The sequence below is a fragment of the Hyaena hyaena genome, unplaced genomic scaffold (genome assembly GCF_003009895.1).
Source record: "Hyaena hyaena isolate Hyena2069 unplaced genomic scaffold, ASM300989v1 scaffold_87, whole genome shotgun sequence".
NCBI classification, from domain to species: Eukaryota; Metazoa; Chordata; class Mammalia; order Carnivora; family Hyaenidae; genus Hyaena; species Hyaena hyaena.
Window position 1 is genome coordinate 1,358,911 of NW_024080718.1, and position 15,159 is coordinate 1,374,069.

The 15,159-nt window shown below is 35.9% G+C and overlaps 1 protein-coding gene across 1 annotated transcript in view; it reads left to right on the forward strand.

The window, feature by feature from the left end:
• Positions 1 to 9,680, forward strand: part of LEMD3 (LEM domain containing 3) — a 65,585-nt gene extending 55,905 nt beyond the window's left edge. Inside the window, exons 10-13 of the mRNA XM_039234291.1 lie at positions 6,053 to 6,134; positions 7,684 to 7,789; positions 7,898 to 7,976; positions 8,203 to 9,680. Coding sequence (XP_039090222.1) covers positions 6,053 to 6,134; positions 7,684 to 7,789; positions 7,898 to 7,976; positions 8,203 to 8,366 — 431 coding nt within the window. The 3' untranslated portion in view covers positions 8,367 to 9,680. The remainder of the gene's footprint in view (positions 1 to 6,052; positions 6,135 to 7,683; positions 7,790 to 7,897; positions 7,977 to 8,202) is intronic.
• The last annotated feature ends 5,479 nt before the right edge of the window (positions 9,681 to 15,159 follow it).

The following is a 15,159-nucleotide window of genomic DNA, read 5'->3' on the forward strand; positions in this document are numbered from 1 at the left end:
CAAACCTTTATTAGTGATAACTGTTACCTCACTTGAATTATTGGATGGTTAGTTGCAAAATTTAAACCTTATTAGTTTAATGTACATTTCAGAACTAGTAGTTAGTTGAGTTTCTTTAAATCTTCTTGTTGGATAAAAGTATATTTATCAATGTTTGATAAACACGTATTTATGAGAAAGTTAAGTAAGCTGTTTTGACATTGAAAAAAAATCCAATCACTCGTTCTCTAATTTTCGCTTTTAGAAAGCTTTAATAATAATAATAATAATAATAATAATGAAAGTCTTCAATAAACATGGCATATAAATGATGCTTTGATGATTTCAAAGATGACATTAAACAATAAACTTTTTCTTTTAAAAGATGTCTGCAGAAGGGTCTCATGAAATGAAAACGGAATTCAAAGCCAATCAGATTAGATTATCTTAATGCCTGTTGCAATGGTTATGGATTCTCAGCCTAATTTCTTCATGTGGCTAGCAGTTGGTGCTTCTGTATGCATGTAATGTTCTAGAAAAGGCCATTATTTTGTTCACGTGAATCTATTATAGTCTTGTTTTTATTTTGCTTATATAAAGTTTATTTATTTATTTTGAGAGAGAGAGAGCATGAGTAGAGGAGCGGCAGAGATGGAGGGAAAGTGAGAGAGAATCCCAAACAGGCTTTATACTGTCAATGCAGAGCCCCATGCGGGGCTCACACTCAGAAACTGTGAGATCATGACCTGAGCTGAAATCAAGAGTCAGATGCTTAACCAGTTGAGCCACCCAGGTGCCCTTTTAGTTGTCTTCTTTTTATTTATTTATTTATTTTTTATTTTTTTAAATGTTTTATTTATTTCTAGGAGAGAGAGAGAGACAGCGTGAGCAGGGGAGGGTTAGAGAGAGAGGGAGTCACAGACTGAAACAGGCTCCAGGCTCTGAGCTGGCAGTCAGCACAGAGCCCAGCGCGGGGCTCGAACCCACGAACAGCGAGGTCATGACCTAAGCAAAAGTCAGAGGCTTAACCGACTAAGCCACCCATGCGCCCCAGTTGTTCTTTTTAAAATGTGAGATTTTCAAGATGAATCTAAAGACAATTTCTTGACCTAGATAATCCAAGTTGTTCTTATAAGTTAGTAGGGGGGGGAAATGACAGATTCTTAAGTGTGTTAACGTGGATGCTTTATATCTAGAATTTAAAACCTCTAATTATTTTCATTTTATCATTGTCTTTAGATAGAAAAAGACTGCATAAGTGTGATATAAGACAACTTTAGGTCAATTATATTAGTTCTAAAACTCAACATGAATTGATAGAATAGTTTTAAAATGTCCTTCTACTTTGTTTCATCAGGGTTCTGGTGTAGTATATGTTTATAAACTATATGCCAAATACTGAGCTATCTTTCTTTAAAATTTTATTTATTTATTTATTTTTAAAAATCTTTTTTTAAAATAGTTTATTGTCAAGTTGGTTTCCGTATAACACCCAGTGCTCATCCCAACAAGTGCCCTCCTTCATGCCCATCACTCCCATTCCCCTCTCCCCTCCCCCATCAGCCCTCAGTTTGTTCTCAGTATTTAAGAGTCTCTTATGGTTTGCCTCCCTCCCTCTCCCCAACTATTTTTCCTCCCTTCCCTCCCCCATGGTCCTGTTAAGTTTCTCCTGTTCCACATATGAATGAAACCATATGGTATCTGTCCTTCTCTGCCTGACTTATTTCACTTAACATAATATCCTCGAGTTCCATCCGCGTTGCTACAAATGGCCAGATTTCATTCTTTCTCATTGCCATGTAGTATTCCATTGTATATAGAAACCATCTTGATCCATTCATCAGTTGATGGACATTTAGGCTCTTTCCATGATTTAGCTATTGTTGAAAGTGCTGCTATGAACATTGGGGTACATGAATACTGAGCTATCTTAATTTGAATACTTCTAAATGCACAATGTAAAGACTTTTAAAGTCAAATCTCTCTTTACTTACAGTCTTGGATAAAAAAGTTACAGTGATTAGTTACTGAACCTAGAAAGGGATCGAGAGTAAAATATGATGGCTGTTGCTTAGTTACCAAATCGATAAAAAATATAATGGCTAAGATTGTTATTCTGAAGGCAGAAAATCCTGGGGTAGAACCTACTAGCCATTTGCTTGAAGTCTACCTATTCAAGTGTTTGGAGGGTTGTGATAATAAAAGTCTATTAGCACTACAAGATAAAAGACTTGTAGCAAGAGAGATTTGAGTTCTCTTAAGAATTTGATCATAAAAGAATTTGTTACAAGAGCTGAATAATGAGAAGTTGGTGGGATACTTCTTAATGATAATTACGTGTATACCCTCATTTAAGACCATATAGCCCTAATAGAGAATTTAGGGGGCCTGGGTGGCTCAGTCAGTTAAGCACCTGACTTCAGCTCAGGTCATGATCTTGTGGTTCGTGGGTTGGAGCCCCATGTCGGGCTCTGTGCTGACAGCTCAGAGCCTGGACCCTGCTTCAGATTCTGTGTCTCCCTCTCTCTCTGACCCTCCCTGTTTGCTCTCTGTCTCTCTCTCCCTCAAAATAAAACATCAAAAAAGTTTTTTATTTAGAGAAGTTAGTTTTAAAATTACTTATATTTTATGCCATTAAATGTGTTGTCTAAGTATAATTTAAATGACTGACTTAGCTTGTTAAAAATATTAATACATAAACTAAGTTTTGCTTTCACTTAAATGTATCCGAACACAAATATTGTACTGTAAGTAGTGCTATATAGTGAGGGGCGGGGTATTTGGTGGTTGTTTATGTAAAATAATAGTTTACCGTATTAACAGGCTAAAAGTTTATCCTCTTAAAAATACTGTGATTTAATTAAAAGGTACATGACTGGAGGGTTGGTAATTATACTAGTCTTTTGAATTCACTCCCACTGTAGGCTGTTGTCATTTAATAGTATTTTTTTTCCAAATAATTGGTAAATAATCAACCTTATTGAATTTTTAGTTCTCTTTCTAAAGGGCTGTTAAGTATAAATTGGATTCTTACATAGCAATAGTATCTCTAATGATATTTTAAAGCACTAGTTAAAAATCGGACCATACTACCTGCTGGAGAGAATTATTTATGTTTGACAGATGGAGCCTTCAGAATAAATAACATTCATTTGAAGGATCCAAACATAGTTCTTAAAGTATTTGAAATGCATCATCATTCGGTAACCCTTGTCTCTGCTTCTACCAGGAGGTGATTACAATTTAGTTAGGGAGACAAACATCACTTTGATCTACATGACTACTTTGTGGCTAGAACTAGCCAGGAATAACTTCTCCCAGAGCCATTATTTTGTGAAAACTTGGGTCTAGACTAGGATAAGATGGTATTAATGCTTCCATTTTCTCTGGTTCATTCATTCCCTGCTGGCCTAGGCCAGTATTGGAATTTCAAGGAAGTCAGATTGCCTACAACGAAAAGGTCATCTAAGAATACAACTACATACACTGCCAGAGAAATCTGGGTGGTGACAAGAAGTTCATAGACTTTCTTGATCTGGGGTTTGGCAAAGATTTTTCATGTCCAGGGGCCTTTCCCCCACCCCTTATCAAGCACCTTTAGGACATTCACACCCCAGACATTTCTTTTCACTAGATACTTCTGAAATCTTTAATTAACTAATTTATTTTCTTACAAGTTTCTATTTAAATTCCTTTTAGTTAACATGCACTGTAATATTAGTTTCAGGTATAAAATTTAGTGATTCGACACTTACATACGACACCTAGTGCTTATCACAATAGGTGCCCTCCTTAATGCCCGTCACCTATTTAACCCATCAATACACTCTGGTCTTTAGCCATAAACTCATCCTTTCAACTTTCTTGCTTTGTATATTTGTTTTTTGTTTTTTTTTTAAACTCCTTCCCCATACTTTCCATTTCTTTGATATACCTACTTTTTCCAGTTTTTCAGCCTTCCTCCTGGGTTTCTTTCTTTTCCTGTCCATCTTAGTTTCCATAACCTATCTTTGCAGTCCTTTTCTTGCTGGTACCCTTAAGTCATCACCTATCCCTCATCTTAGCCTGGTAAATTCCAACCAAGGATGAAACTGTTTTGTCTATGTGCAGGTAGCTGTTCACAGCGAGAAAAAGTCATACAGTTTTGCAGACTGGTACGTCATAAGTAATCCACTTCAGTTAGGCCCTCAGCACTACCTGACTTTCGTGTTCTTACCATATTTGGCCAGTTACTTCACTTTCCTGCTCTGCTCAGTAACAATTTTAGATTTCTTTCCATCTTTTCAAAACTTTGCCTTTCTCTCCCAGTTCTCAGTTGATGACTCGAAGAGAAGCAATCAGATAGTACCTGCCTCAGAGTTCCGCCACCACCAGTAAGATCTGCAGAACTCACGCTCTCCTTCAACTCCTATTGCATTTAAGGAGCTCTCTCACTTAACAAAGACCCTCTGTAGGCAATGGGATCTAAGCCCTCGGAGTTCCATTCCCTCCAAGTTTTCTCAAGTATCTTCCCTTCCTGTGTTATAAATCCCTGCCTCTCCTGGACCTTTTCATCAGGACTTAAACATGCCGTATAGTCTCTCTCATCTTTAACACACATTGTTAGAGTCTACATTGTTCTGTAGCTATCACTCTGTCTCTCCCCATAGCGTTAGTTTACTGTACTCAACTGTTTTTACTTCTTCACTTCCCACTGATCTTCAGCTAATTCTAATCTGTTTTCCATCCCTGACATTCCAGGGAAACAGCTCTCAGATACTCATATTGCTAAACCCATTGGACATTTTTCTTTTCTGTCCTTATTTTGCTTAACAGTGTTAACAATTGAGCCTGCTTTAAAACTTTTCTTCTTTTGGCTTTGGGGATGCCACTTTCTGCTGGTTTTCCTGATACTTCTGTCCATTTCTTCAATCTTTTCCAAACTTTCTTCTTTTCCTGGACCTCTAAGTGTTGGGGTTTCTCAAGGCCAGCGTCTTTTCTCATTCTGCCTGTCTTCCTAGATGATCTCCCTCTGTGACTTCATTTACCATAGATATGTTGATCACTCCCAAACTTATATCTTAAATTAAGTCCTATGGTTTTCAGATTTTTATGCCCACCTGTATACTTGTCTGCCAGGATGTGGACACCACAAATTAAACATGTGCACGACTTCAATAACCTCTCTTGCCAAACAGACCTCTTCTCCCAGTGTTCTTGGTCTAATTAATGATACCCCTTCTCAGTTGGTTCTGCCATAAACCTGAGGGTCATCCTTAATCCCTTCCTTACCTCCCGTGTATAGTTTTTAAATAAGTTGTGTCAAACCTACTCCATATGCCCCGACTCTATCCACTTATTTCCGTCTGCATTGCTGGCCTCTCTTATCCACAGTAGTATCTTCTCTCTTAGACAGCTTTGATGACTTTCTGACTGGTCTCCTTGCATTCTGTTTGTTTCCACCTAATAGAGGTTTCATATAACAGTCTATTTTTAAAAATTATAATTTTAAAAGATAGTCTCATATTATTCCTCTCCTTAAAAAACTTGAGTGGCTTTCTGTGGTCTTATGGTAATGTCTGAGCACTTTAGTGTGACCTGCCAGGTCCTCAATAATTTGATCTGTCCCTCTTAAGGTTTATCTTTCTATTGTCCCTGCTCCAGCCATGGAGCTCTTTTAGTTCCTTGACTGCACTGAGCTCCTTCTTGCCTCGGGCTGTGTATAAGCTATCACATTTGCTTGAAATGCCCTCTCCACCTCTCCACTCTGTCTACTTTTATTACTCTTTGGGTCCCAACATAAATTTCACTTAGTCAGTGAAGTGTTATACTTCCAGACAACCTAAGTTACTTTCACAGCTTCTTGTATTCTTCTTTCTTAAGATTTGCCACAATAACAGTTTTTGGTTTTTTTGACACGGTTTCTCATCGGTCTCACCCACCAAACTGCAGACTCTGTGAGAGCAATGATTGTCTCTCTCTGATTGACCTTAACATCCAGGGGTCTGGCTCCTAGTAAAAGCATGCAGTGAATATGTTTTGAATGAACTAAATGGAACAGTAACAAATAGTAACACTAATTTGTTTTTTATAGCATTTCATTTAGATAGAAGAAATTCACCGCCAAATAGTTTGACACCGTGTCTAAAGATTCGAAATATGTTTGACCCAGTTATGTAAGTATTATGATCAGAAGTATATATAATTTTTATTTGGAATATTTTAATAATGTTACATGTGTAATCGAACAATCTCTTTTCCTTTTGAACCTCTTACTACAGAAATGTTATGTTTTTCTTTTCTCTTCTTTTGTTAAATTTCAGGCAAAGGTTTGGCCAAAAGAAGACACAGATATATAATAACTTGTTAAACTACAAATCTTTGTATGCGCTCCCAATGGCAGAAAAATGTTTGAGTCAAATTAATGATATACGTGGTGATAAACAGTACTCATTGTTAAGTGTATAAGACCTGTCTGCCAACATTCTGTGCTTTAGTAGGCAATATAGATAAAAATATCTACTATATTTAAATTTCCGATCTCTAATTATAAAAATTCTCTGCAAAGAGGTACACACTTCTCCCTCTTAAGTCCTGTCTACTTGTCCATGTAATATTCAAGAAACTTTTGTATCCATTTAATATTTGAGAAACTTTTCTTTTATGTATTACAGCAGCACATGCACCCAGAGATTAGCACAGTCAAGTTGCTGCCTTAGAATCTGTAATATTTCATATATAAGCTGCAATAATTTCTAGAATTTGCTTCCTAGATGTGACTGCTTATTCATCCAATGATATGACAGGTCAGATTCTGTTTTGTAAAAAACTTCTAACAGTGGAAACTATTACTCAGAAAATAGCCATACGTCTCATTTAGTAACTTACTTATTTCAAGAAATGGTTGATATGACAAGATTCCAAATCAGTGACAACAAAATTGGAAATGCGGAGAAACTCTGTCAGTACACACACACACACCCCTGCTTTGCAGAGATACAAGCACTTAGTGGTACGCTGAGCCCTCTTTTGGGAAGCTTACCTCATTACCTTAGGGATTAGGGAATCAGTGCCAGTCTAGTATTTTGTCACCTACGATGAAGATTTATGATTTATGATTTAAAGTGTAGCCGCCCTCCCTTTGGCCTGCCCTCTCTCAACAAGTAAAACAAATAGGCATCGGTGCAGCAGAAACTCAGTGCTGAGAGCTCTCATAACAGTAAGGGGGTGCTTTGTGCAAAATGTTTGCCTTGTATCATTCCTCCATTACTTTGAAAAAGAGAACCTCAGTACACACTATTTACTAGGAATTTTCCTTAAGTTTAGGAATTTGAAAATATCATTAAAAAATAATACTCAGCTTCTATAAGTTCACTACAAACTCATTAAAGTGTTAACACTTGCTAGGGAGAAAAAAAGAAATGACTACAGGTACATAAGATTTCTGACGTAAAAATGACAGCACATTTGTTCTCCTGTGGTCAGTGCCTCAGTTCTGTGCCTTCTTACACTGGAAATGAGAGAAGGTCTGGGACTGTGAATGCCAGTATTTTTTAAATTTATATAGTGCTTGTAAGAAGTATTTACCTAACTACTAGTTTTAACAGTATGTGGTTTTGAAATTATCTTCATTCTTCTGGTAGGGTATATATGTTATAAGAGACAATAAAGGTTTTTCACGGAGCAGGAATATGGTTGTTGATTTTTGTTTTCATTAATTTTTAGGGAAATAGGGGATCAGTGGCATTTGGCAATTCAAGAAGCAATTTTGGAAAAATGCAGTGATAATGACGGCATTGTTCATATTGCAGTAGACAAAAATTCACGTGAGGTAAAATAACTTTTGCTACTGAATTCTACATTTTGGACTTGTTGCTGTTAAACTAAGACTGTTTCTTTTTTTCTTCTTCTTTTTCTCTCTTTTTTCTAAATATCACAGGGCTGTGTATATGTTAAATGTCTGTCTCCAGAATATGCTGGAAAAGCTTTTAAGGCATTGCATGGCTCTTGGTTTGATGGTAAGAAGTTTGAGTATTACAAACATTTTAAAAAGACAACTTATGGCTTACTGTTAAACTATACCAGATTTTAAATTAAAGAATTTTTAGGTCAACATTTTTAGAATAATAATTTAAGATTACTTTATTTGCATATTATGTTCATATGTCTTTTACCACAGTTTGTTTTCTATAAATATTAAGCACAGTTTTACAGATCTAAAATATTATTTTTATCTTACAACAGGGAAATTGGTTACAGTAAAATATTTACGACTAGATAGATATCACCATCGCTTTCCCCAAGCTCTTACTTGCAATACTCCCTTGAAGCCATCAAATAAACATATGAACTCTATGTCTCATCTTCGTCTTCGGACTGGCCTAGCCAATTCTCAAGGAGGCTCCTGAAAAGACTTTCTTCCACTCCTAGGACTGGTATTTACAATAGGAAAATTCCTGTTTGGCTTCTTGTCTTCCTTTTAAATGCTTTTTGTATGTAATATTTTTATTGAATACAGCTCTGTTTGAATGTTCCAGAAATCTTAAGGTTCCAAAGGGACTTAACAGTGAGGCAGCAATGCTGAGTACACAGAACAATGGTTTCATTTAGTTTTTGGAGCTCAGTTAAGCCAATGCATTTAAAGTTTTGCATGAGGAACATTGATGTTATTAAGCATTTTCAGATGTGATGGTTGTGTTTTTGCACCACAAAGTGTTTGGATAACCACACAAAAGCATGGTGAAGAGGCTTCTTGTATTTCCATAATTTCCTGTGAACTAATGTTGTGAATTTTGGTATACAGTCACCTGCATAGTTCCTTACCAGGCTAATGTGGTAAAACTGTTAATTTCCCAGTTTAACCTTAGGTTTCTATTGCTTGTAAGAGATTCATTTGTTACAGCTCGAATACAGGAAAATTAATTTGGGTTTAGTGGTTACATATACGTGTAGGTGGATGTACATGTACTTAAACTGGCTTTTGTATATATGTATAAATGCTGGTGGTGGCGAAAAGTGTCTTGTTTTGTGAGGATGTCTGCATTAAAGCAGTAAAATAAGCTTCCTATTTTATTCATAATCTAATGTGTATATACGTATGTGTATATATGTGTGTATGTGTATATATATGTATGTGTATATGTGTATATATACACACACATATATACATGTGGCTGTACTATCACATAGATCAAACAGCCAAACACCTGGAAGTATTAGATACAAGTTTAAAATATCTTTTATAAGTTTTATATAAAAATGTCTGAGTATGATTTTGTGTGAGAGTTCCGATATCAGTTGTAATGGATTCCAGTTTATGTGAGCAATAAAGATGCAATTGGCAGATATTGGAAAAGTATTTTGTGAAAAGCTGTATTTATTATAAATACTAGGACTATGTCATAGTACTATTGGGATTAAGTCATTTTCCCAACCTATTTATAATTTAATGAAATGTCAGCTCCCCTGTTCTATGTCAGGTTTAAAGCAGGGCACATTGTTGCAGCAAAATGTGTATTTGAAAAATTGTATTTGAAATTTTGGGTCATGAAAGCTTGCAATATAGTGAATGCACGAGTGACTGTCGCTTTGTGCCTCAGTATTTACTTTGTTTCAGTAAAGTTGCTTTATTACTGTTTATGATTTCAGATTAAAACTGTTGCTGAGCAGAGTTTATTTGTAATGTAACAATTGGCTTTTTAATAAACCACCTGTCGATATATTGTCAGTCTGAACAAATATGTGAAACAGCTGGAATTGTACCAATTATTGATTTTGTTTAAAGCTCAGTTTCCTTTTTGTTTTTTATTGTATATGTGTTGGGTTTGCAGCATGAACTTGCACAGATAATGCACGTTTTCTGGTTAAGTAAACATGATGCACACTGTTCTATAACAGAAAACCCTATCGTGCCTTACCTATGTGCTTTTGTGGGCACCATGTTTATGGAAAATAAAAAATGATTTGTTATCTGAAGAGAATAAATTTTAAATTCTCAGTTTATGTCTCAGATGCTAAAGTGTGAGAATATAAATATATATATAATATATAAAATAACCAATCTTTCTGTATTTTATGTGCATCATAGTGATTTATCTGAGCTTAGTGACCCCATCTTGTGACCTGTTGCAAGAGTGAATGTAAAAAATAATTGTGGCATTTTAAAAGGTCGCCTTTTGATGCAGATGCATCTTTTTTTGTTTTAATTTTTGCTTCTAAAACATATTTCATGTAAACATTGTACATTTATTGTAACATATATTATTATGCAGCTTATTTTACCTGAAACTGTTAAGCCGACCAAGATCCCTCCCTGCAAGTCAGATGGGAATGTGTATAATAACTAGATATTTGAGAAGTTCTGAAGTTTGATGTAATCTGTTACTTGTCCTGTTAAAAAAAAAAAGTCTAATTAAAAATTTATTAGGTTTTTTTTTTTTTAATGCGTCTTGGCTTTTAAAAAACTTTTTAAGTGCCCTGTGTCTTTACTATTTTTTTTAAGCAGTTAAAATAGGTGCCTTTACTTTAAGTCATTTTGGGGATCTGTAAATATATGTATGTGTGCTCATAAAGATGGATGAAAACCCTAAAGTTAATTTTAACCATCCGTTCCTCAGCATCTTCCTTTTCTTTATGAAAATGTCTTTTTCTGACTCTCAAGTGTTCAGATCAAAGAGGGAGGGGCAAAACTATAAATCATCTGTATCACTAAAGCATTGATTTTTTTCACAGCAAGGCTTTTTCAAAAAAGGAAGCCATTCTTTTACACATTCTGCTTAAACTCTGTATCACATTATAAACCAACAGTTTAAGGGCTAACTACTTTGAATAGCATTGGTTTAGATTTTTTAAATGGTGTAATCAAGTAAAAAGAAGGCTTGTTAGTCAGTTGGTAGACTTATTGATTGCTAACAAAGGTCAAGTATTGTTACTTGTTATGGAGCAAAGATGAAAAAGACATGGTCCAGTCCGCAAGATGGTCACAGTCTAGAGGAAGAACATGGACCAGCTAAGTTAAAAAATAGTGTGGAGAACATAGAGAAAAAAAGCAGAAGAAATCCTGCGAATACAGAGAGGCACCTTTTGCATCTTAATAGATGGAGAAGACATAAGGCAGATAAGGCATATTTTAATTTAGTTTAAACATTTATTAAACACTTCTTAATTAGTACAGAACAACGATAAGTCTACTTTCCCTTGAGCTCTTAGGGGAGCTTTTATTCTTGTGATGAGCTCATAAAAATTGATGTGTGGAACTGAGGTTATTACAAAATCCATTTTCAGACTCATTAGTCTGTAGAGTCCTGAATATCCTGTGAATATTGAAGCCTGATGTTCGACTTCTTTGTGTTTTCCTTGTATGGTATTCACTGTTTGGATGACACGCTGTCTAAATGAACAATGTTTTTTAATATCACATGCCCAGAATATTTCCTTTAATACGATTGACATTACAGTTCTCACTGCTCCTAGTAACGTCACATTATTATAGGTCATCTACATGGCTTCTTCGCCCTTTTTTCCTAGACTTATCTCAGCAAGTTACTTCTTCCAGATGACTCAACAGAGGATGCTAAATCAAGGAGAATTTGGGCAGCCATTCTTTTGGAAAGGATGCTGAGGAACAGGTACTTGAGAACTGAAAATAATTAGAAACCAAAAGTTGTGGTTTAAAAACTGAATATCCAGGATGCTCATTCTCTTGGTCCAGTAAGCATAACTAGCTACTCCCTCTAAGCCTCATTGGAGAAACTTATAAACAGAGATACATCCTGATGGTAGATTTTTGCAACTGAAAACCTCTACTAGGGCTAGCAGGATAGATTCATTTTGCTGATTCTTAGATTTTAAAACCTATAGAACCTATGTACTTAGATTTACCTTTTTTTCCATGGGTGGACATTGAAAGCCTACACATGCCCTTGAAATTGAAAAGTTTATCTAGGCATGGAAAGCACATGAAAAAAAGGTAAAATAAACCAACTGCATGTATAAACTACTGAATATAAAAGTAGACTGTGATAAGATCATGGAAGGCCTTGTGGGTCACATTATGAAGTTTGGATGTTGGTTAAAGGGAGTTCAGGTGAGGATTTGTTGTGATGAAAAATCGAGAAAGGATTTAACGAGTAAGAAATGGGAAAGATTTAATTCAATATTGGGAGATAAATTGAAGTTCATTTTTCTAGTGTGGGAATTCTAACCATCACAACCTTTGGAGAACATGATAAGTAACAAATTGGATGAAAAAGATGATAATTGAAGTTTTGGACGTTTTGTGATTGGGGTGCCTATGGAATATTCAGGAGGATATACCTAGCAGGTGATTGGATTTCTAATTTTGTAATATTTTGAGAAAGTTCTGAGCTAGAGTTACAATTTAGGAATTAAAACCCTAAAAGTAAATTAGATGACCCAGAGAATGATCGAAAGAATCCACATATAGAGAGAAATTTGGTTCAGTGCCAATTCTGCCATATTTAATGATGTGCTTGGGGATGGGGCAAAGTATTAATAATGGAAGATTTGAAACAAATTAAGGTGGAATTTAACAAGGTCTTTGGGGTGAAGTTAAAGTGGAAATTTAGTATGACTGTCACATTTCTGGCTTGGGCAACTGGTTAGATGGTGATGACATTCCCAAAATTATGGGTCATTGGAGTAGGGAACAAGAGGCCAGTCAAGGATGCTAGATAAGATGTCTCAGAACTATAGCAGTTAATCAAAATAATCCTCTGACTTTTCTAATATAGGACATTGTTAGAGGAAGGGCAAGAGAGACTGTCTGAGAATCTTTCCTTTCCAACCTACATAATTGTTATTTTACATAGTAATGTTCTGGCATTGTCTGTGATTCTCTGATAATTTACTAGAAATTTTCCTGGATCATAGATCAATGAGATGATGAGTAGATCTGGAAACCTATGATTGTCAAAAGAAAGAACAATTACAAAAGTTGGCTTTTAAGTAGAACGATTCATAAATGGTTTGCCAGTGCAAAACCAGAAACTTACTTGAAGCTATGTCTTATGCGGCCTTTACAAACTGGTCAGGACTTATAGGCCTGGAGCGTTTTTTTTTTTTTTTTCTTGGCAAGTTCATTTCTTCTTTGATCTGTTGAATTAGAATTTTAACTTTTTTTTTAAATGTTTTTTAAATTTATTTATAGGAGAGAGAGAGCGTGAGCAGGGGAAGGTCAGAGAGAGAGGGAGTCACAGACTGAAACAGGCTCCAGGCTCGGAGCTGGCAGTCAGCACAGAGCCCGACGTGGGGCTCGAACCCACGAACCGCGAGATCATGACCTAAACGAAAGTTGGATGCTTAACCGACTAAGCCACCCAGACGCCCCTTTAAGTTTTTAAAATATGTATGTATACATTTATTTTTTCAAGAGAAAGAACAAGAACATGAGCAGGGTTGGGGCAGAGGGGGAGGGAGAGAGAATCTTAAGCGGGCTCCATGCCCAGTGTGGAGCCTGATAGTGGGACTTTCATGAGATGACCTGAGCCCAAATCAAGAGTCGTAATGCTTAACAGACTGAGCCACTCACACGTCCCCAAATTTTCAACTCCTTTTTGAAGTTATTTATTTTGATGATGGAGTGGGGAAAGGGGCAGAGAGACCGTCAGAAAGAGAATCCCACGCAGGCTCTACACTGTCAGTGCGAGGTTCACACTGAAAAACTGTGAGATGACCTTAGTCAAGACCAAGAGTCTGATGTTCAACTGACTGAGCCACCTAGGCTCTCCTAAAATTTTAACTTTCAAGAGGCAGTCTTATTTTTGTATTTCCAAATGCTGAAGTACTCCTTTTACTGCCCCTTCACCAAAGGCTACTAATGTTTGAGATCTTAGTAGCTTCTTATTTTGTAATAATAGCCTAGTTGAAGTTGTTATTCAAGACCTGCCTTTATCTAGACCAGTGCTTGTCCAATAGAAATATGCCAGGCATGTGTAATTTAAAATTTTCTGATGGCCACATTAAGAAAAGTTAAAAATAGGTAAAGACAGGTATATTTTGTTTAACCTTATATACTCAGGATATTATCATCTCATCATGTAATAGGAAATTTTATTAATGAGCTATTTTACATGCTTTAAAATCTAGAATACAGTAAAACCTTAGTTTGTGAGCATAATTCGTTCCAGAAACATGCTTGTAATCCAAAGCACTTGTATATCAAAGCAAATTTCATCATAAGAAAAAAAAGGAAACTCAGATGATTCATTTCACAACCTAAAAATATTCATATAAGAATTATTACAATACTGTAATATAAAGAAAATCATAAAATACAAAATATAAAGAAAAATAACCTGCACTAACCTTTGAAAATCTTCATGGCTGGTAGGAGGGAGACCAGAGAGGAGTTACTGTGTAGGACGACTTTCACTATCACTAATGGAGTCACTGCTATCTATTGGCTCAATGGAATCTTTCTTTAACGCACCTCTAACAAGGAACCTATTCAATGACACTTGCTTTTTGACGATTTCGTGAAACTGTGATACTGCATTGTCCTTAAACATTCATGGCTCACATTGCTACAGCCTTATTCAGGTGGTGCTTTTCTACAAAATTGTACTGTTTCCTACATTTTACACATCTCCCTAATCTCACTTGAGGTGAGAGTTTCCTCCGCCTTTTTCTCCTCTGCAGACAAGATTTCCTCCATAATCTCCTGCTGTTCCTCGAGATGCCAATCCATCAGTTCATTGGTGGTCACCGTGGCCTGAGACCAAGCATCCGAACACAGGAGACGATCACCCACAATCCTGCAGTGAGAGAGAGAGAAAGAAGAACCATTGGCTCAGTTGTGATCATGTGATGTTCAGTGTAATTACTACTTGTATTGCAAGACATTGCTCATTTATCAAGTTAAAATTTATTAGAACTGTTGGCTCATCTTGCAGAACACTCACAGAACAAGCTACTCGCAATCCAAGGTTTTACTGCATATATTGCACTTAGAGCTAGTGTGACCCTGTGTGGTAGGACTTACGGTGCTAAAATGTACACAGTTGGTTACCTTATTAACAGTCCATCTCAATTCAGATACTATATTTCAACTGAAAATACTTGATCTGTAGTTAGATTTTATAACCTTTATAGTTGGAAAAAAGTAGATTCACATACCCAAGTTCTTCCAAACTTAAAAAGTTTTCCTATAACTGAATCAGGTATCGCTTTTTAAGTTTACAT